The following is a 16,303-nucleotide window of genomic DNA, read 5'->3' as shown; positions in this document are numbered from 1 at the left end:
GGCACAAAGTAACAAGGAGAGAAAGACTACAAGATGACGGTCTGATTAAAGCCCCAGTGAAGTCACTGAAAGGAATTCCATTTACCTCAGTGGGCTTTGGATCAGACACTAGATTAATTACTACTACTATAAGATCTCAAACTTTGGGACTATTTGCTAATGTAGCAGATCCATACTAAAATCTGACTATGGAAACAATATTCTTGATAGGTATTTACTCTCATGAAGAGCAACCCCCCAAACTGTCAAGATGGAGTGAAGCAGCCAGTGCATGCCTAGTAAAATCCCAAATATCTGATGTGTCACTAAATGGGAAGCATGTCCAGAACCTGACACAACTCTTTCAATGCGCATAAAGTGACCTCTCCTTATATGAACACTCTTGCTCTCCTCAATTAGCTCCTCCCTTCTCCCTCCTGCTTTCTTCCTGTCTCCTGATCTTTATTTTTATCACCTCACTTTTCCACCATATTTCCTCTCCCTCCACCCGCTGACTTCCCCCTACCTAGGATGACCACCTACATTTCAAGGAAGTAAAGGACAACTGCATGGAAACTGCGTAACAAAGCTATTCTTTTAAGGATAGCACCTCACGTTTTGTCAATAAAACATCAAGAACATAAGAACGGACATACTGGGTCAGACCAATGGTCCATGCAGCCCCTTACCCTGTCTGCCAACGGTAGTTGCTGCCAGATGCTTCAGAAGGCAATGAAAGGAACAGGGCAATTATTGAGTGATCCACCCTCTGTCGTTTAATCCCAACTTCTGGCAGTTAGAGGTTTAGGGACACCCAGAGCATGGAGTTGCCTCATGATTCATACATTGTATCAGTCAAAAATTTATAATTCACAAGTTCAACAAAAACTTGATGAAATTTTGAATTTCAGTGAAAAACAGCACACAATTTTTATGAAGATTTTCATAAATTATGCCCCTTTTTTCAACCTGCTCTAATTACAGCATCTGAGTCTTTGCATCATTATTGCTTGAAATCGTGGGTTTCATCTGATCAATTTTTTCTTTGTACTGATCGAATTCATGGACATTAGTCATTGAGTGAGGAGCATCCCTTAAAATAGGCCATCCCACTGCCATCAGCCTACAGACTGTCTCCCTCTGCTTCATTGTCCAAAGCCTCAAAACTCCTTACCCTAACTCCACTCTTCAGTCTGGCAGCTGAGTTCTCCCTGCCAGGCTTATACCAATTCACACTTTCCCCTCACCCCACTTGTCCTCTCCCTCCCTTTACTCTGAGGTTGTTTTGTCTTGATGAACATAATTCCCTTCTAGATGGCTATGGTTACAGCAAGCAGGTCAGTGCTAAGTGTAATGCCAGTGAAAATCCAATGCATGTTTTAAGTGAAGAACTTTCTGCTTTCTTTCAGCTCACGCATCTGTGCCAATTCTCTATACTACGAACCTTTGGCTTCCCATGCCATAGCTCTGCAGCAAACCACTTGCTAAATGAGCTATTAATTATATTATTTTTTCAGCTGACCATCCCCTCCATTGTTGCACTGGGTGCTCTGAAGTTTCCTTTCGGTAATATTTTCTGAAGCTGCATCTTTCAAACATCCTCTGCAAAATGTGATAGCAACAGGATATATATTAGGATGCTCTCAAAGGCTCCCATACAGCAAAACCTTTGACAACAGAAGTTCCCTAATGGTATTTGAATACCAGCTCAGTAGTAAAAAGCATTGTAATAGCCTCCCTCCCCCCCTTTTTTTCCTCTTCTGCCTTAATAATCTGTTAGGCTTTTCCCTAGCACTTCAAAGCAATTCTCTATTGTTCTGTTACTCTGAACGAAAGCTCAGCAGGGTTTAGCTTTTTAAAGCACCACAAAGGGAATTCTAACATTCATAATTTTTCCATTTAAAAAACAAACAAAAAACCAATTCTGCAACTCTTTAAACAAACAAAATCTCCTTTTAGATCTCAGCATGAAATTATGCAGTTGCTGAAATTATGCAGAACTAAAAACAACACAAAACTTACAGTCTAATGTATGGCCATCTACCACAACTACTAGTTTAGGATTTTATTCTATCCCACAAATTAAAGGAAACAAGATTGAACACTGTTTACAGCATGAGACCGGAAGTCAAGGGACCTGAGTTCTGTGCTTACTTCTACCAATGACTTACCGAGTAACCTTGGGTAAATCATATTAAACCTACATTTTCAAGTGTCCGCTAGTTTTGGATAGCTCAGTTTTTGAATGTCCAACCTGAGTCACCTGAGCTATGATTTTCAAATGTGCTGAGTATCTGCACTTCTGAGCAGGAGGGATTTGCCGTAACTCTAACCTTTGAAATCTCATGTTTATGAAAAGAAGTGTAAACCTCTGAGTTCTCCACTGGGAAAGGGGTACAGTTCATTTTCTTGATTTGGCTAAGGTTACACATTGAGTCATTGGCAGATTTGGGAATGCAAACGCTTCAGACAGATTCTCAGCTGATGTAAAATGTTGAATTCCAAATGATCTGACCATTGTTATTGTTTTGTTTTCAAGTTTAATGTACAGTAATAGCCCATGCTAACCTTGACCACCTTTTCTTGCTTATAGTAGTACATCCTTGAGCCCATACACTCAAGAAAGTTGATAATAACTCTGCTCTGACTCCTGTAGTTAAAGAAAATTAACTCACTGCATGAAGTCCAACATCAAGCCTTCTACATTTGGAAAATATTAAAGTTTTAAATCTACAGCAAGTGTACAGAAGGGTGAACTTAAACTACTAAACATGAAAAAGAAATTACATTCTTGATTTGATTTAAATTTTTGAGAGGGAAAAATATACTCCATTGTTGACTTATCAGGTGCCTAGCACTGCTTCAGAAAGGATGAAGTTTTGCTGAGGCCAGCACTAAGAGTTACTGCAAGTTCGGATGCCTGCATGAAATTGCAATAAAGCACAAAAGTCCATGTGACATTCCAATCACCATTTTTATGAACATTTTCCTATTTATTAATAGCAGCTGCTCTAAATTCTCTTAAGTTTTATGCCAGCTGCCAATTCTGGGTCTGGTACAAATTTGAAATGTATTAGAAGTACGTTCAACTGGAAATAATGAAAATAAAAGGTGAGAAGGGAGTACAGTATATGCCAACACAGCAAGTTCATTGCAGACAAGTAAAGAGCAACTGAATGTATGTATGTATTTAATAATTTCAAAGGCTTAGGTGAAATTGCTCCAACTCTTTCCCTCATGATAAATTGAGGCAATGAAGAAAAAGATAGCAGTCACAGTGGAGAATAACCTAGACTTTCAGCCTCAACCTCAGAGATTTAAAAAAATAAATCACTGAGTATATTGCAGACAAAAGCATATGGAACATGAAATGTAAGATAGTATATGGTATTTGCAGACAAGCCACACTATGATACTTAATATATGCTTCTAACTTTTTCTTGCAAGAGTTTTTGTAAAAAGTAAACAACAACAATAGTTTCAGTAACAGAAATTACTCCAAAAAAGGAAGTAGTGTGCCCTAGCATACATAGTTCAATACTGAATAAGACTGACCAGGACAAATAAACTGGCCCATATTTAGCTCTAAATCTGAACGCGATTTTGATTGTGGAAAGATTTCTCCTGTCTTGGCTGTAGAGCAGAGTCTAGTTTCTAACCCCCTGGTCTGGTCCTCAAGCTGTTCATCTCTTTTTCTGGCTTTTCCTTCTTGTCTGTGATCAGAACTCTCATAATATATCTATGGATCATTTTGGAGGGTCAAGAAAGAAATTGCTGGCAGGCAGCATAACAAAACCCAGCTAGATCCCAAATTTCTGCAAAGGGAGAAATAAAGAGAGGAGGAAGAGGGAACCTTCCTTCTGCTATCCATATTTAGGGAGTGCTCCCAGAAGGCAGGGAATTTTGCTGGCCAGTTTTAGGAAGAAGTTGAGATTAACCCCACATTCATAGATTCTAAACCAGAAGGGACTATTATGGCCATCTAGTCTGAACTCCTCCATAACACAGACAACAGAATTACACCCAGTGATTCCCAATCCATGAAGTCCTGATCCATACAGCTACTTACTCAGCACACGTCCAGTACTAGCTCTCCTTAATCACTACTGAATATGCAGTTCATAAGTCAAGGTTTGGCCAGCGCTGGAGCTTTGAGCATGTGCTGGTAATATATTTCAGTGCAGGACCTGAAGAATTATTTTGCAGCAAGAGTGACTAATTTTTAAAAGACAATAAGTATCTGAGCTGGTCTGCTTGATTTATAATTTTCTGTGATGGCCTTTATTTTCTGATGAAATCAAAACCTGCTTCAGGAACGGACAGTAGCTAACAATATGCAGTATCAATGGATACCCAAACAATGCCTTTCTTACACAAGACACACACATAACGTCTTCTGTCCACAGCCTACAAACAGGACACAATTAATGAATACTCAAATCCTGCAACCAGATTTTATTAGTAAGCCTTGGATACAAGCCCACCTAATTCGGAGCAGAAGGGAATCTAAGGAAGAACACTTTTGTAATATATCTTTCTCCACTAGTACACTTAAAGAGACTATTTAACAGCACAGCCTAACATTTCTAGAAATACACTCTTGTATGGGAATTTTATCAAATCCTTGTAGAACACAAATACATTATTCTGAATCTTTAAGTAATAACCCTATTTTTTTTAGTGCATAACTGCTGCTCTTTATAGCTTTCATCATTAGTCTTTCAACCATGGAGAGTATTCTGAATGCACAATTATTTAGTATTCTGCCACCAAGTAAGGGCACATGGACAATGCCAGAGCATTAGAATACTACATAAAGGGCAACATTTTCAAAAGTGAGAAGCAACTTTGGGTGCCTCAAATTCAGGTGCCCAACATGAAGTACTTTTCAGAAGGCAGATGTTCAGCACTTTCTAAAAAATCAGATCCCTTTCAAGTTGTCTCAGTAGTTGGGCATGCAAAAATGGAGACATTTAAAATAGCTAGTCACTTTTGAAAAATCCAGTGTAAGTGACTGACATTACTGAGAAAAAACAAACTTTTAGGAAAAAACGGTTGCCTACCTTCCGTAACTGTTATTCTTTGAGATGTGTTGATCATGTCCATTCCACATAGGTGTGCGCACACCACGTGCACAGTCATCAGAAGGTTTTTTCCCTAGCCGTACCCGTCGGGTCAGTGCAGGCGCCTCCTGGAGTGGTGCCTCCATGGCACAGTATATAGCGCCCTGCCAACCTGCCGCCTCTTCAGTTCCTTCTTGCCGGAAGGCTCCAACAAAGGGGAAAGGTGGGTGTGTCTTGGAATGCACATGAGCAACACATCTCAAAGAACTACACTTACAAAAGGTAGGTAACTGTTTTTTCTTCTGCGAGTGCTTGCCCATATCGATTCCAAGTAGGTGACTCACAAGCTGACCATTGGAGGAGGGGTCAGAGCTCACGGAATAGCTGATTGAAGCATTGCTCTGCCGAATACTGCGTCGTCCCTGGCCTGATGAGTAACGGCATAATGCAAGGTGAACAAGTGGACTGATGACCAAGTGGCAGCCCTGCAGATTTCCTGTGGAGGTTCCCCGTTATTGACATGCGGCTTCGGGAAGAACACTAGGAGGAAGATGTCCTGTTCGTGTGAAACTGGGATACCACCTTAAGAAGGAAAGCCGGGTAGAGTCACAACTGAACCTTGTCTTTGTAAAACACCATGTACGGAGGGTCAGATGTCAAAGCCTTGAATTCAGACACCCTTCTGGATGAGGTAATCATGATCAAGAATGCCACCTTCCACAGGAAGTAGAGAAGTGAACATGTCGCTAATGGCTCAAAGGGAGACCCCATATTAATCTGGTGAGTACTAGATTAAGGTTCCAAGCTGGTATCAGACAGCAAACCTGAGGGTAGAGTCTGTCCAAGCTCTTGAGAAAACAGATCACCAGTGGATTAGCAAAGACTGATCATCCATCCGCTTCTGAGTGGCATGCAGAGATCACTGCTAGGTGTACCTTTATGGATGATACTGCCAGCCCTAGTTGTTTCAAGTGCTGCAGATAGTCCAAAATGAAGGACAGTGATGCTTGCATTGGAGAAGTGCCCTTCTGCATCGCTCAAATGGAAAACCTCTTCCACTTGGCCAAGTATGTAACCCTGGTGGATGGCTTCTTACTGCCAAAGAGAACCTCCCTGGCCACCCCTGAGCATTTAGACTCCATGGGGTATAACCATGAAGCTTCCATGCTGTGAGGTTGAGAGACTCGAAGTTGGGATGTTGCAAGTGCTGTAGTCCTGCATGATTAGGTCCGACACTAATGGCAGGGCAATCGGGATGACCATGGACAGCTCCAGCAGCATCATATACTAATGCTGCCAGGGCCAGGCTAGGGCTATCGATATGATGGACACCCTTTCCCTTCTGATCTTGAGTAGGATCCCGTGATCGAGTGGAAAAGGCAGGAACGCATAAAGTAGGTGCCTCCATGGAAGGAGAAATGCATCCGCGATTAAGCCCGGGCTGTGGCTGGGGAAGAAACAAAACTGTTGAAACTTCCTGTTGACTTGAATCGCAAACAGAATTACTTGGGGAACTCCCCTCTGCTGATAGATGTTGTTCAGGATATCCGGGTGAATGGACCACTCGTGGCTGTGGAAGGATCTGCTGAGATGGTCTGCCAAATCATTCTGGGATCCCGGAACATAAGAGGTCTCCAGGTGTCTGGAGTGAGCAGTGCAGAAGTACCACAGTTTGAGAGCTTCTTGGCACAAGGCAGAGGAGTGTGTTCCACCGTCTGTTCATATAAAATATCGCTGTTGTATTGTCCATCATGACTGACATGTATCTGCCTTCTAAATGAGGTTGGAAGGTTTGGAACACTAGGCGAAACACTCTCAGCTCCCTGACGTTGATGTGGAGTAACAGCTCTGCCGGAGACCAAAGACTTTGAGTCCTGAGAGTCTCTAGATGCGTTCCCCATCCCAACTTGGATGCATCCGTGATCAGAGACAACAATGGCTGGGGTCAGGAAAAGGGGACTCCTGCGCATACCAATTGAGTGTTGAGTCACCACTGAAGGGATTCGATGACCCAAGCAGGAGGTGTAACCACCTTTTCCAATTTGTCTCTGTTCGGTCAATAAGCTGATGCCAACCAAGCCTGGAGAAGTCTGAGCCGCAACTTTACATGCTGAAACACATATGTGCAGGAGGCCATGTGACCTAAGAGTTTCAAACAATGTCATGCTGTTGTGGTGGAAAATGACTGAACTCCTTTATGACGGAGCACATAGTCTGGAAGCAAGACTCCGGCAGAAGCAACCTGGCCCGAACTGAGTCTAGGACTATTCCTATAAACTCTATTGTCTGGGTAGGGGATAAGGTTGACTTGGGCACGTTTAGCAGAAACCCTAGTTCATTGAAGGTCGACCGTATCAGGCTGATGTGTGCCTCTACTTGCTCCTTGGAGAGGCCCTTCATAAGCTAATCATCTAGATATGGGAACACCTGTACTTGTCATCTCCTTAGAAAAGTGGCGACAACCTCCATACACTTAGTAAAAACAAAAGGGGCCGGCGACAATCCAAAAGGAAGGACTGTAAACTGATAATGACTGTGGTTTACCACGAACTTGAGGAACCTCCTGTGAGATGGGTCTATCAAAATATGAGAATAAGCATCCTTCAAATCATGGGCGGCATACCAGTCCCCTGGATCAAGGGAGGGGATGATGGAGGCCAAGGAAACCATGTGGAACTTCAGTTTCTTCATGAACTTGTTGAGGTTTCGCTGGTCAAGAATGGGTCTGAGACCCCCCCCCCCATCCCTTGTCTTTTGGGACCAGGAAATATCGGGAACAGAAACCTTTTCCCCTCAGATCTTGAGGTACACATCCTCTACTGCTCCTGCTCGCAGGAGTTCTTGCACTTCTTGTGTAAGGAGTTGCACGTGAGAGGGGTCCCTGAAGAGGGATGAGGAAGGGGGATGGGAGAGTTGGAAGGAAGAAAATTGGAGAGAATATCCCAATTCTACCACAGTACCCAAGCATCTGAGGTGATCTGAGCCCATGTCCAATAGAAATGGGATAGAAGATTCAGGAAACAGTGGGAAGGATCCAGGATTTGGTCTGGTGGGTCTCTCAAAATGATTGCTTGGAGGTACAAGACTGCCTTGCCAAGCCTCAACCCTGGTTAGACAGGGATTGGGGCATTCCGAGCTTGTTATTCCTGCCCCTCTTTCTACAGTAACCCTGCCTCTGCTGCGCAGGATACAAATGCAGGGTAAAATGGGGCTTGATATGTTTTCTCTGGGTGCTCGGTGTATGTAGCCCTAGGGATTTCAGTGTAGCCCTGGAATCCTTCAGGCTGTGAAGTTTGGAGTCCATTTGCTCTGAAAACATCCCCGAGCCCTCAAATGGAAGGCCTTGGATAGTTTGTTCGACCTCTGGGGGGAGGCCCAACTCCTGTAGCTATGAGCTCCTTTTCATGCAATCATCAATGACATCGGCTGCGTGACTGAGTCCGCCGTGTCCAGAGTAGCCTGCAGCGAGGTCCTTGCCATGGCCTTGCACTCCTCAATGATTGCAGCAAATTCCTGTCTGAAGTCAGCTGGAAGCAACTCCTTGAATTTCATCAGAGTCTCCCAGGAGTTGAAATTATAGCAGCTCAATATCGCTTCCTGGTTAGCGATGCAAAACTGGACCCCCTGGTGGAGTACACCTTCCCCTCAAAGCAGTCCAGTTTCTTTGAGACCTTGGATTTGGGTGTTGGTCCTTGTTGCATTTGTCTCTCCTTTTCATTTGCCGCTGCTACCACCAGCAACCCTGGCTGTGGATGAGTAAAGAGATACACGTGCCTTGTACAGGAGGCAAAGTAATTTCTTTCTATCCCCTTACCTGTAGGGGGGAGAGAGGTTGGTGTTTGCCACAGTGTCTTGGTGGTGGCTTGAATTGTATTTATGAGAGGCAAATGCTACCCTAGAGGTGCCCTCTAGTGCCAGGATATCCACCATGGGGTCCTTTGACTCTCGCACTTCCTCCGCTTGGAGTCCTAGCTTCTTAGCCACTCTCCATAGCAGCTCTTGGTGAGTCCTGTTATCCACTGATGGTGGCACAGTTGAAGTCCCCGCAACCAACTCATCGGGGAGGACAATGACAACACCTTGGGTAGAACCGGGCCTTCCTGCTGACTGGGTCACAGGTTTCCCCTGGCACTGGGTTGTCAAATTTTGTGCAAGGGTCTGCCCCCTCTGTACTTTGCGCTCGCCTTGGCACCAATGTCATCGTCCGTTTTAGTGCCACGAGGTGATAAATGGACCTCAGGTGGCAGGGGAGCCCATGCTCGTGAGATGATCAAATCGGAGCGCCTAGAGGAGGACCCCTGAGCCTGGTCATATGCCCTCCGAGTCCAAAAGGGCCATTGCGCAGGCATCTACCACTGCGCTGGCCAAAGTCCCATGAAGGGGGCTTGCCTCTTCTCCTGCCTGTAGCGCCGTCCCTGCAACCAGTGCCGGCTGCACCTGGAGGTGTAGGATTCTACCTCTGAACCAGAAGATTATGACTCTGGATGAGGAGACCACCGCTACGCCGAGCGGGACAGTGCTGGGGGGATGGCGACTGGTGCCGCATTATGGCAGGCTTGCCTCTAGACAGTACCGCGCTCATCCTTGGCTCCTACTCCTCCATCATGGTGGGGGACTGTTGTGCCCTCCTGGCTATCGGGTCCCTAGCCACCTGAAATGTGTGCAGGGTGGAAGGCGAGTGTGGCTATCCCTTATAGATGAGTCCATTGGCACCGGATTCAATGGCACCCTCTGCCGGTTCAAAGTCAATGGTGCCAGCTCCGGCAGGGAAGCTGCCAGGTGCCCCATTAAAGGACACACACGGTTGTCATCTCTCCCTACAGCCTTTACTGTAGGCAAGCGCCTTTTATCAGTTTTCTTATGAGGCACCAGAGAGTGGGATCAGTGCCGGGTCTTTGGTGCCTGGGGTCCTTCGGTGCCGAGTCCTTCTTTGACTCCATAGTCTCTCTAAGGGAGGCTGGCTGTAACAGAGCAGAGGATAGTAAACCCCTCACCTGCCTCTGTTGGCCAGGGCCTAAGGTGCTCTGGCAGAGCAGGTAACAGCTGTGGCCTTGATTAGGCTGAGTCAGAGCCCTGGCCTAACGAGGTAAAAGGGAACAGCTGGTGACCTGTCCCAGGGAGATAAATAGGCCAGTGCCAGAAGCCAGGGAGGAGTGGCCAAACAGGACAGGGGAAGCCTGTGAGACAGGCTGCCTGCAGGCCAGGAGGGAAGCAGAACCCTGAGCCTCTGAGAACCTACGGTGTCTGAGGCAAAAAGTGGGATTAAGTTGTATGCACTGTAAATAAAGGAACAGGGGTGATTACAACCAAAGAAGGTGGGGTGGGCCAGCGGGAGTGGACCCTGTGGAGGAAAACAGGGGACCCAACCACCCGGCCGGCTACACCGGCGCACTCCGCACTGAGGTACTGGGTGCTGAGTCTGAGGGGCCCAGTCTGGGGAGGAGAGCTGCCTCCATGAGGAGGTGTTTCAATCTGACTCTCCTGTCCTTTTTGATCTTTGGATGGAATCCTCTGCAGACTTTGCACCGGGGTAAGTCTGATGGGATTCCCCTAGGCTCTTCATACAGGATTCATGGGGATCCCGTTTTGGCATAGGTTTATGGCAGGTCCCGCACGATTTGAATCCTTGGGACCGAGGCATGCCCCAGCTCCCAGGACATAATGGGAGGGGGGGGGGGAAGCCCTCATAAGAAACTTATCTAACTACTAATACAAACTAAGTACTAACTAACGAACTCTAATCTACTATTTAGAGGTTCGATTACTCTCTACCACTAGAGGAATACTTGCAGACACAAGAGAAGGCAAGAAGCTCCAAAAACTATCACGGGGGGTAAGAAGGAACTAAAGAGGCAGCAGGTCAGCAAAGTCCTATGTACAGCGCCCTGGAGGCACCACTCCAGGGAGTGCCTGCACTGACCCAAAGGGTACCACTAGGGGAAAAGCCTTCCAATGACTGTACATGCAGCGCGCACACACCTACTTGGAATAGACATGAGCAAGCACTCAAAAAAGAGCTTTTATTTATTATACCTTCCAGATGGCCTTTATGTTTTTAGTGTCCAAAGTCTGGGCTTCTTTGGGCTCTGAATTAATGTGGAGACTGCTTCAGTCTTTAAATCCAAAATCCATCCTTTTGGAAACATATTATATTTCAAGTGTTACCATTTTTTCAGACCATCTGCAGACCGGCACTACTAAAGTACAGACTGATATGGTCCAGTTTTTTTCCTACAAGTATTTTTGGAGTTAGAAAGAGATATTGATATTGGAAGCTGAACCGGAAGTTTGAGTAGAGGTTGGTGAAGTTTATCATGAAGGCAAAGATCCATGTACAGAATGACTGAAGATCTAACAACAGAAGACAGAAGGAAGTGGTACGGATCTCTGGTCTAGTTTCCTACCCACTAGAACTGGAAGTCCTAGGTGGGTGGAGTGGTGAATGTTGCTATATTTATTCCTAGAAAAGGGCTAATTAAGTGGAGAAATCACATTACAAAGCACAGATTGGAAACAACTTTATTCAAACCTATGCAGTTTGAAGTAGTTTTTTCCAAAGTATGTCAGTAAAAATATTTGCCATAAAAGTCAGAAATAAAACAGAGGCTAATTAGCTGTAACGACTGATTCTTGAGGTCAAATGAAGTTACACCAGGGACGGATTTAGGCCAGAATGTCCACACTTATCCACGTGACTCTATAAACTTGGGACATAGCCGACTGTGTAGATCACCTCACACCTTTCTTCTCACCTACTGCTGATGTGACAGGCCTAATGAAACAAGTTATCTTGTTAAAAGGACACCATCTACTCGAAAATAACATTTCTGTCTGAATACTCTATACCTACTGTAACACCAAAGATTGCTATAACTGAAAGAAGATAATCAAAAAATATTTTTTCTCTGCTTTCCCCAAGGTATCTCCTTTATTTTTTACTTTGTGCAATTGACAGCAGGCTGTGTACAGTCAGTTTTCTGTTTCTCCCATAGTCACAAAGGGCAGGATTTTGAATATATCCTATGTGAGGGATAAGCGCAAGTCCTATTGGCTTTCAATGGACTTGTGCTGATGACTCAGACACTTTTGAAAATTCTATCCTTCCTAGTTGGAGTAATTGTTATTTTCATTGCAGTAGGCCTCAGAGGACTGGGTTCCATTGTGCTAGGCTCTGTGCATACACACACTGTTGTATTAAATTATATTCAATTTCTTAGTGTAGCACTACAGAAAAAGCAGTCCCTACCCCTAAAGCTTACAATCTAATGCCTCCATCTTGCAGTGGTTCCGTGCAGGTCTAAGATTCACTGTGCTCAGATCTGACTGCAGGTACAAGCAGGGCTTAAATGTCGAGGAACAGACCAAAGGAAAGATAGAGCAGAATACAGCACACAAGCCATATGGTCAAGGTATTGCAATACCATTAGTGTGTGATTGTTGGTATGTCTGGTATATAGTTTATGGGAGAAGCAGACAAGTGCATGATCAAAAACAAAACAAGAAGACATAGAAGTGGATAAGAAGGAAGAGGCATTGCCAAGAAAAGCCTTTAAGATGCCAACCAGAAGCTTGTGCTTTGTTTTAGAAAAAGAGGCGCCACTGGAAGGATTAAGAAAAGTGATGCGGTCACTAGAAAAGATGATCTAAGCAGTGGCATTCTGCGTAGACTGGAATGGGGCTGTGCAGGCTACAGGTAGGCAGAGGGGAAGAGGATGCAGTAATTTGGACAGTAAATGACCTGAGCCAGGACAAGAGCTTTACCTACTTAGATGATTAGTTATTCTTATTAATTTTTTAAATTAAGGTAGAGCCCAGAGGCCCCGATTACAATAAAGGCCCCATTGTGCATAGTGCTTGTACAACAGTAAAGTCAAAAATATTCTATGCCCTGGAAATTTTATAATCTAAGTTTCTTCCCAGACTATCATTATCCTTCCCCCAGAGCACCACCCTCCCTCAGAACACCTGTCCATTGTAGCCATCTTACCTGGGAGGTGAGAGACTGCCTGGGGTCAAAACTGGTGCAGTGGTACAAAGCTTCTGCAGGGATGGCCGTGGCCTTCTGTGAAACCTCTGGGAGCCATCGCTTTTGGGGACAAACCCCAACAAGGTTCTTTGAGGTAATTTCTGCAAGGGGATATTCCCACCTAAAAAGCCTCCTTCAGGACATTTCACCAGAGAAGACCGTCTGACTCGCAGTTTACAGTCTAAAATTAATCCACTTCCTGAGGTTTGGCTTTACTGGTAACTCTCAAAATAGCAACACAGAAACCTCTCACTCAGCATGGCTATTCCTAAGGTTTCTCTGCACAGAATTTTGTCTCCTACCCTAGTTTCCTACAGCCAGGGAGCCACTCTCACCCTCCCTCAACTGGAAGGTAAAATTAACAATTCACACCTGTCACAATGAGTCAAACAGGACTCTCTCTTCAGGATACTGAACTTGCTAACAGGTTACAAGCTGTCCCAGTGCTTTATCAGAAGCTAGATTCTTTTTTAAAATTGGTCAATTAAAAATATTCACACTGACAGCATCACTTTAAGTCAAGCTCTGTTCATAGCAAGTAAGAGTAACTCAATAAATGAACACTGAAAATTAGGTTTCTGTCTCTGTGCCGCAGCATTTTAACAATATTTTAGGCAAGAGTTCCTAGCAAGCTTCTGAAGGATTGAGCTTCTCCACTGAAAGAATTAATAGCTTAAAGCATCTGTAACTCTCTACAAAATATTAGTAGATTTACAGCTATCATGCCAGAGATGATTAGCTCTGAGCTTACTAAACAAAGCAAACATGCCCAATGCTTTGCACATTTCAAACAGAAAAAAATCCCCACTTTTTTATAAATCTGTGTGCCTGGTTTGTTTGATTTTGGTTAATACTATCACATTTTCCTGATGACTTTTCAGGAATGTTCGCTTCCTAAGTCATAAATGCAGCACTGATCTACTGCACGGTCAGCAAAACCTCAATCATTCCTGAGGATGCCTATGAAAAGCTACAAAGTCTTATTTTACATGAGCGCATATACATGCACCCTTTCCCAGTCCATGAAGTTTCCACTGACATACAAAATGCATAAAGAGATACAGAATTTGACTAATCAACTCATTTGCTGCATTCAAGAACAAGGAATGTATTCTGCTGTTTCACATTCTCACCCACAGGTTGCTCCAGTTAGTGGAAATTGCCACACTGAGATTCAATGGAAACAGGATAGATTAGCTGGGCAGCAGCTAAGTAAATAAGTAAATGAAGATATATGTAAGTTATTATTACCTTTGCTCCACAGAGGATGAAAGTGACCTTTGTCCAAAGGCTGATTAAGAATCAAAAGGCAAAACGTCAGGTTTCCTATAAAAAAGAGATGTTGGTTCTCATTAACAAGTAAATTGATTTCTCCCTTCATTTTCTTCGTTTTGTTTGCACCTACTCTCCCTCCCTGTTTAATGTTAGGCTGGGAACTCTGGACCAGACTTCACTAATTGCCTTTCTTCTTAGGTTTAATTATTTCATGTACATTAAGGCCACCAGAGATTCATTAGATATATTTTATTTGTTGGGGTTTTTTTTAAGCAAATCCTTTTCATTTATCAAAGTTGTTCCCTGCTAATTAGCCCCGTTAATAGGACCCCATGTCCATGCAACAATCTTGTTCAATTTAATGGCATTTAATACATTAGTTTTGTCTTGGGTGCATGTGTTCCATTAACAACAAAGGCTGTTGATGTTTCAAGGTAAAGTTCTCCTCTCAGACCTACTCAGAAAATCTAGGCTCTTATAGTCTCCTCTCCCTGCAGGTGCAGTATTCCCATTCACATCAATATAATCTGCACCTGTGTGGAGAATGGATAACAGCAATCAAGATTTGCTGTGCAGAGCTGAAAGAACTTTACCATTCAACTGTTCACTGAAAGACTTAGAAAGAACGGCAGGGGGAAGGGGAGGGGCATTATCTAAGCTAATAGTTCTGAGAGAGAAAAAAAAAACAATTGCAGCTACATTATTCAACATTACTATTTATTTATTTATTGGTAGTACAGTCAGGAACCAGGACCCCATTGTGCTAGACACTGCATAAACACAGAATAGAGATGATCCCTGTCCCGTAAAGAGCTTACAATCTAAGTAAACAACATAGGGACCAAACTTGACAATATGTAATTATTTTACCGTGTTCTTTTTAGTGTATTTCTGTTATCACAGTGATTCCGTAGCCTAAATCTCACTCAGAGAAACAGGCTATCACCAACATGCACCCCATAGGCCTGCAACTAGCAAGTCTGCATTCCCACAGCCTGAACCAGCTTCGAAGCCTCACCATCCTTAGGTATGTCCAACGCAAGGGACAAAAATTAACACACAAAATGTAAACGTTTTAAAATAAATGGATACCTGCTATTCCATACTGTGGCTCAAGGGAGCAAATGTAACCCCCATGCCTTATTAGGCTTTCATGTTATGGGATTTGCATTTATTTCATTTTCTAATTATCTATCTTGGAATAGAAGTTTCCGCTGGAGCTTGATTTCCTTAAGCTATCAGGTTAATGAAGTCTATTTGATCATGTGAAGCCAATGTAATTGCAAGGAGAAATCATCTATCCCTAAAAGGTCTTTAAGGCCTCTGAGCACATTTAGGAGAGCAGAAGGTGGACTCAGGAAAGAGTCATGTGAAAGTATGAAGGAACAGAAAGGTGAAGAAAATCTCTGCAATGTGCATGAAAATCTTGGAAAAGCATGAAGGAGTTGCATGAACTGAGCCACACAGGAATGTGCACAGCAACCTGCAATCTACTAAAAACTACATCAGCCTTATTGTAGGGCAAGTCAGACCATGAATGTGCGAACATAAAACACCTCTCTTTTATGCACATGAGTATCATTACACATTGTGATGTGGCATGATATGAAGGAAGAATCACGTGCTCATCATCAACAGGGAAGCCATTATTGAGATAAGAGCACCACAGCTCTGCTATAAATGAGAAACTCTTGTCTGGCTCTTGCTAGACTCAACAAAGAAGACAACCAGAAGACAGATCAGCTAAGTACAAGATTCAATACTCACTCATCCTTTACTGCAAGTAAATTCAACTGACCTGGATGGTCACAGATATATATTTACTTACATACACCATGGGTATCCTCACAGTCTGGGCCTTTACCTCATCACAGCTGTTGTCTTATCTGGGGTATTTTGTAGAACACTTTGTTCTACACTATTTTGTAGAACACTGCCTATATAGGGACTGCTCCCCATT

The 16,303-nt window shown here is 43.7% G+C and overlaps 1 protein-coding gene across 8 annotated transcripts in view; it reads right to left on the bottom strand.

The window, feature by feature from the left end:
• TPK1 (thiamin pyrophosphokinase 1) overlaps positions 1-16,303 on the bottom strand; it is a 448,492-nt gene that overhangs the window by 341,104 nt on the left and 91,085 nt on the right. For all 8 annotated transcript variants that reach the window (XM_067550355.1, XM_067550351.1, XM_067550354.1 and 5 more), the window contains one exon: positions 14,320-14,394. In XM_067550355.1, coding sequence (XP_067406456.1) covers positions 14,320-14,394 — 75 coding nt within the window. The remainder of the gene's footprint in view (positions 1-14,319; positions 14,395-16,303) is intronic.

Source organism: Emydura macquarii, unplaced genomic scaffold (genome assembly GCF_026122565.2).
Source record: "Emydura macquarii macquarii isolate MOO-44397 ecotype Brisbane River unplaced genomic scaffold, CSIRO-AGI_Emac_v2 contig_1263, whole genome shotgun sequence".
Taxonomy (NCBI): domain Eukaryota; kingdom Metazoa; phylum Chordata; order Testudines; family Chelidae; genus Emydura; species Emydura macquarii.
This window is presented reverse-complemented; position numbering and strand designations above follow the sequence as displayed.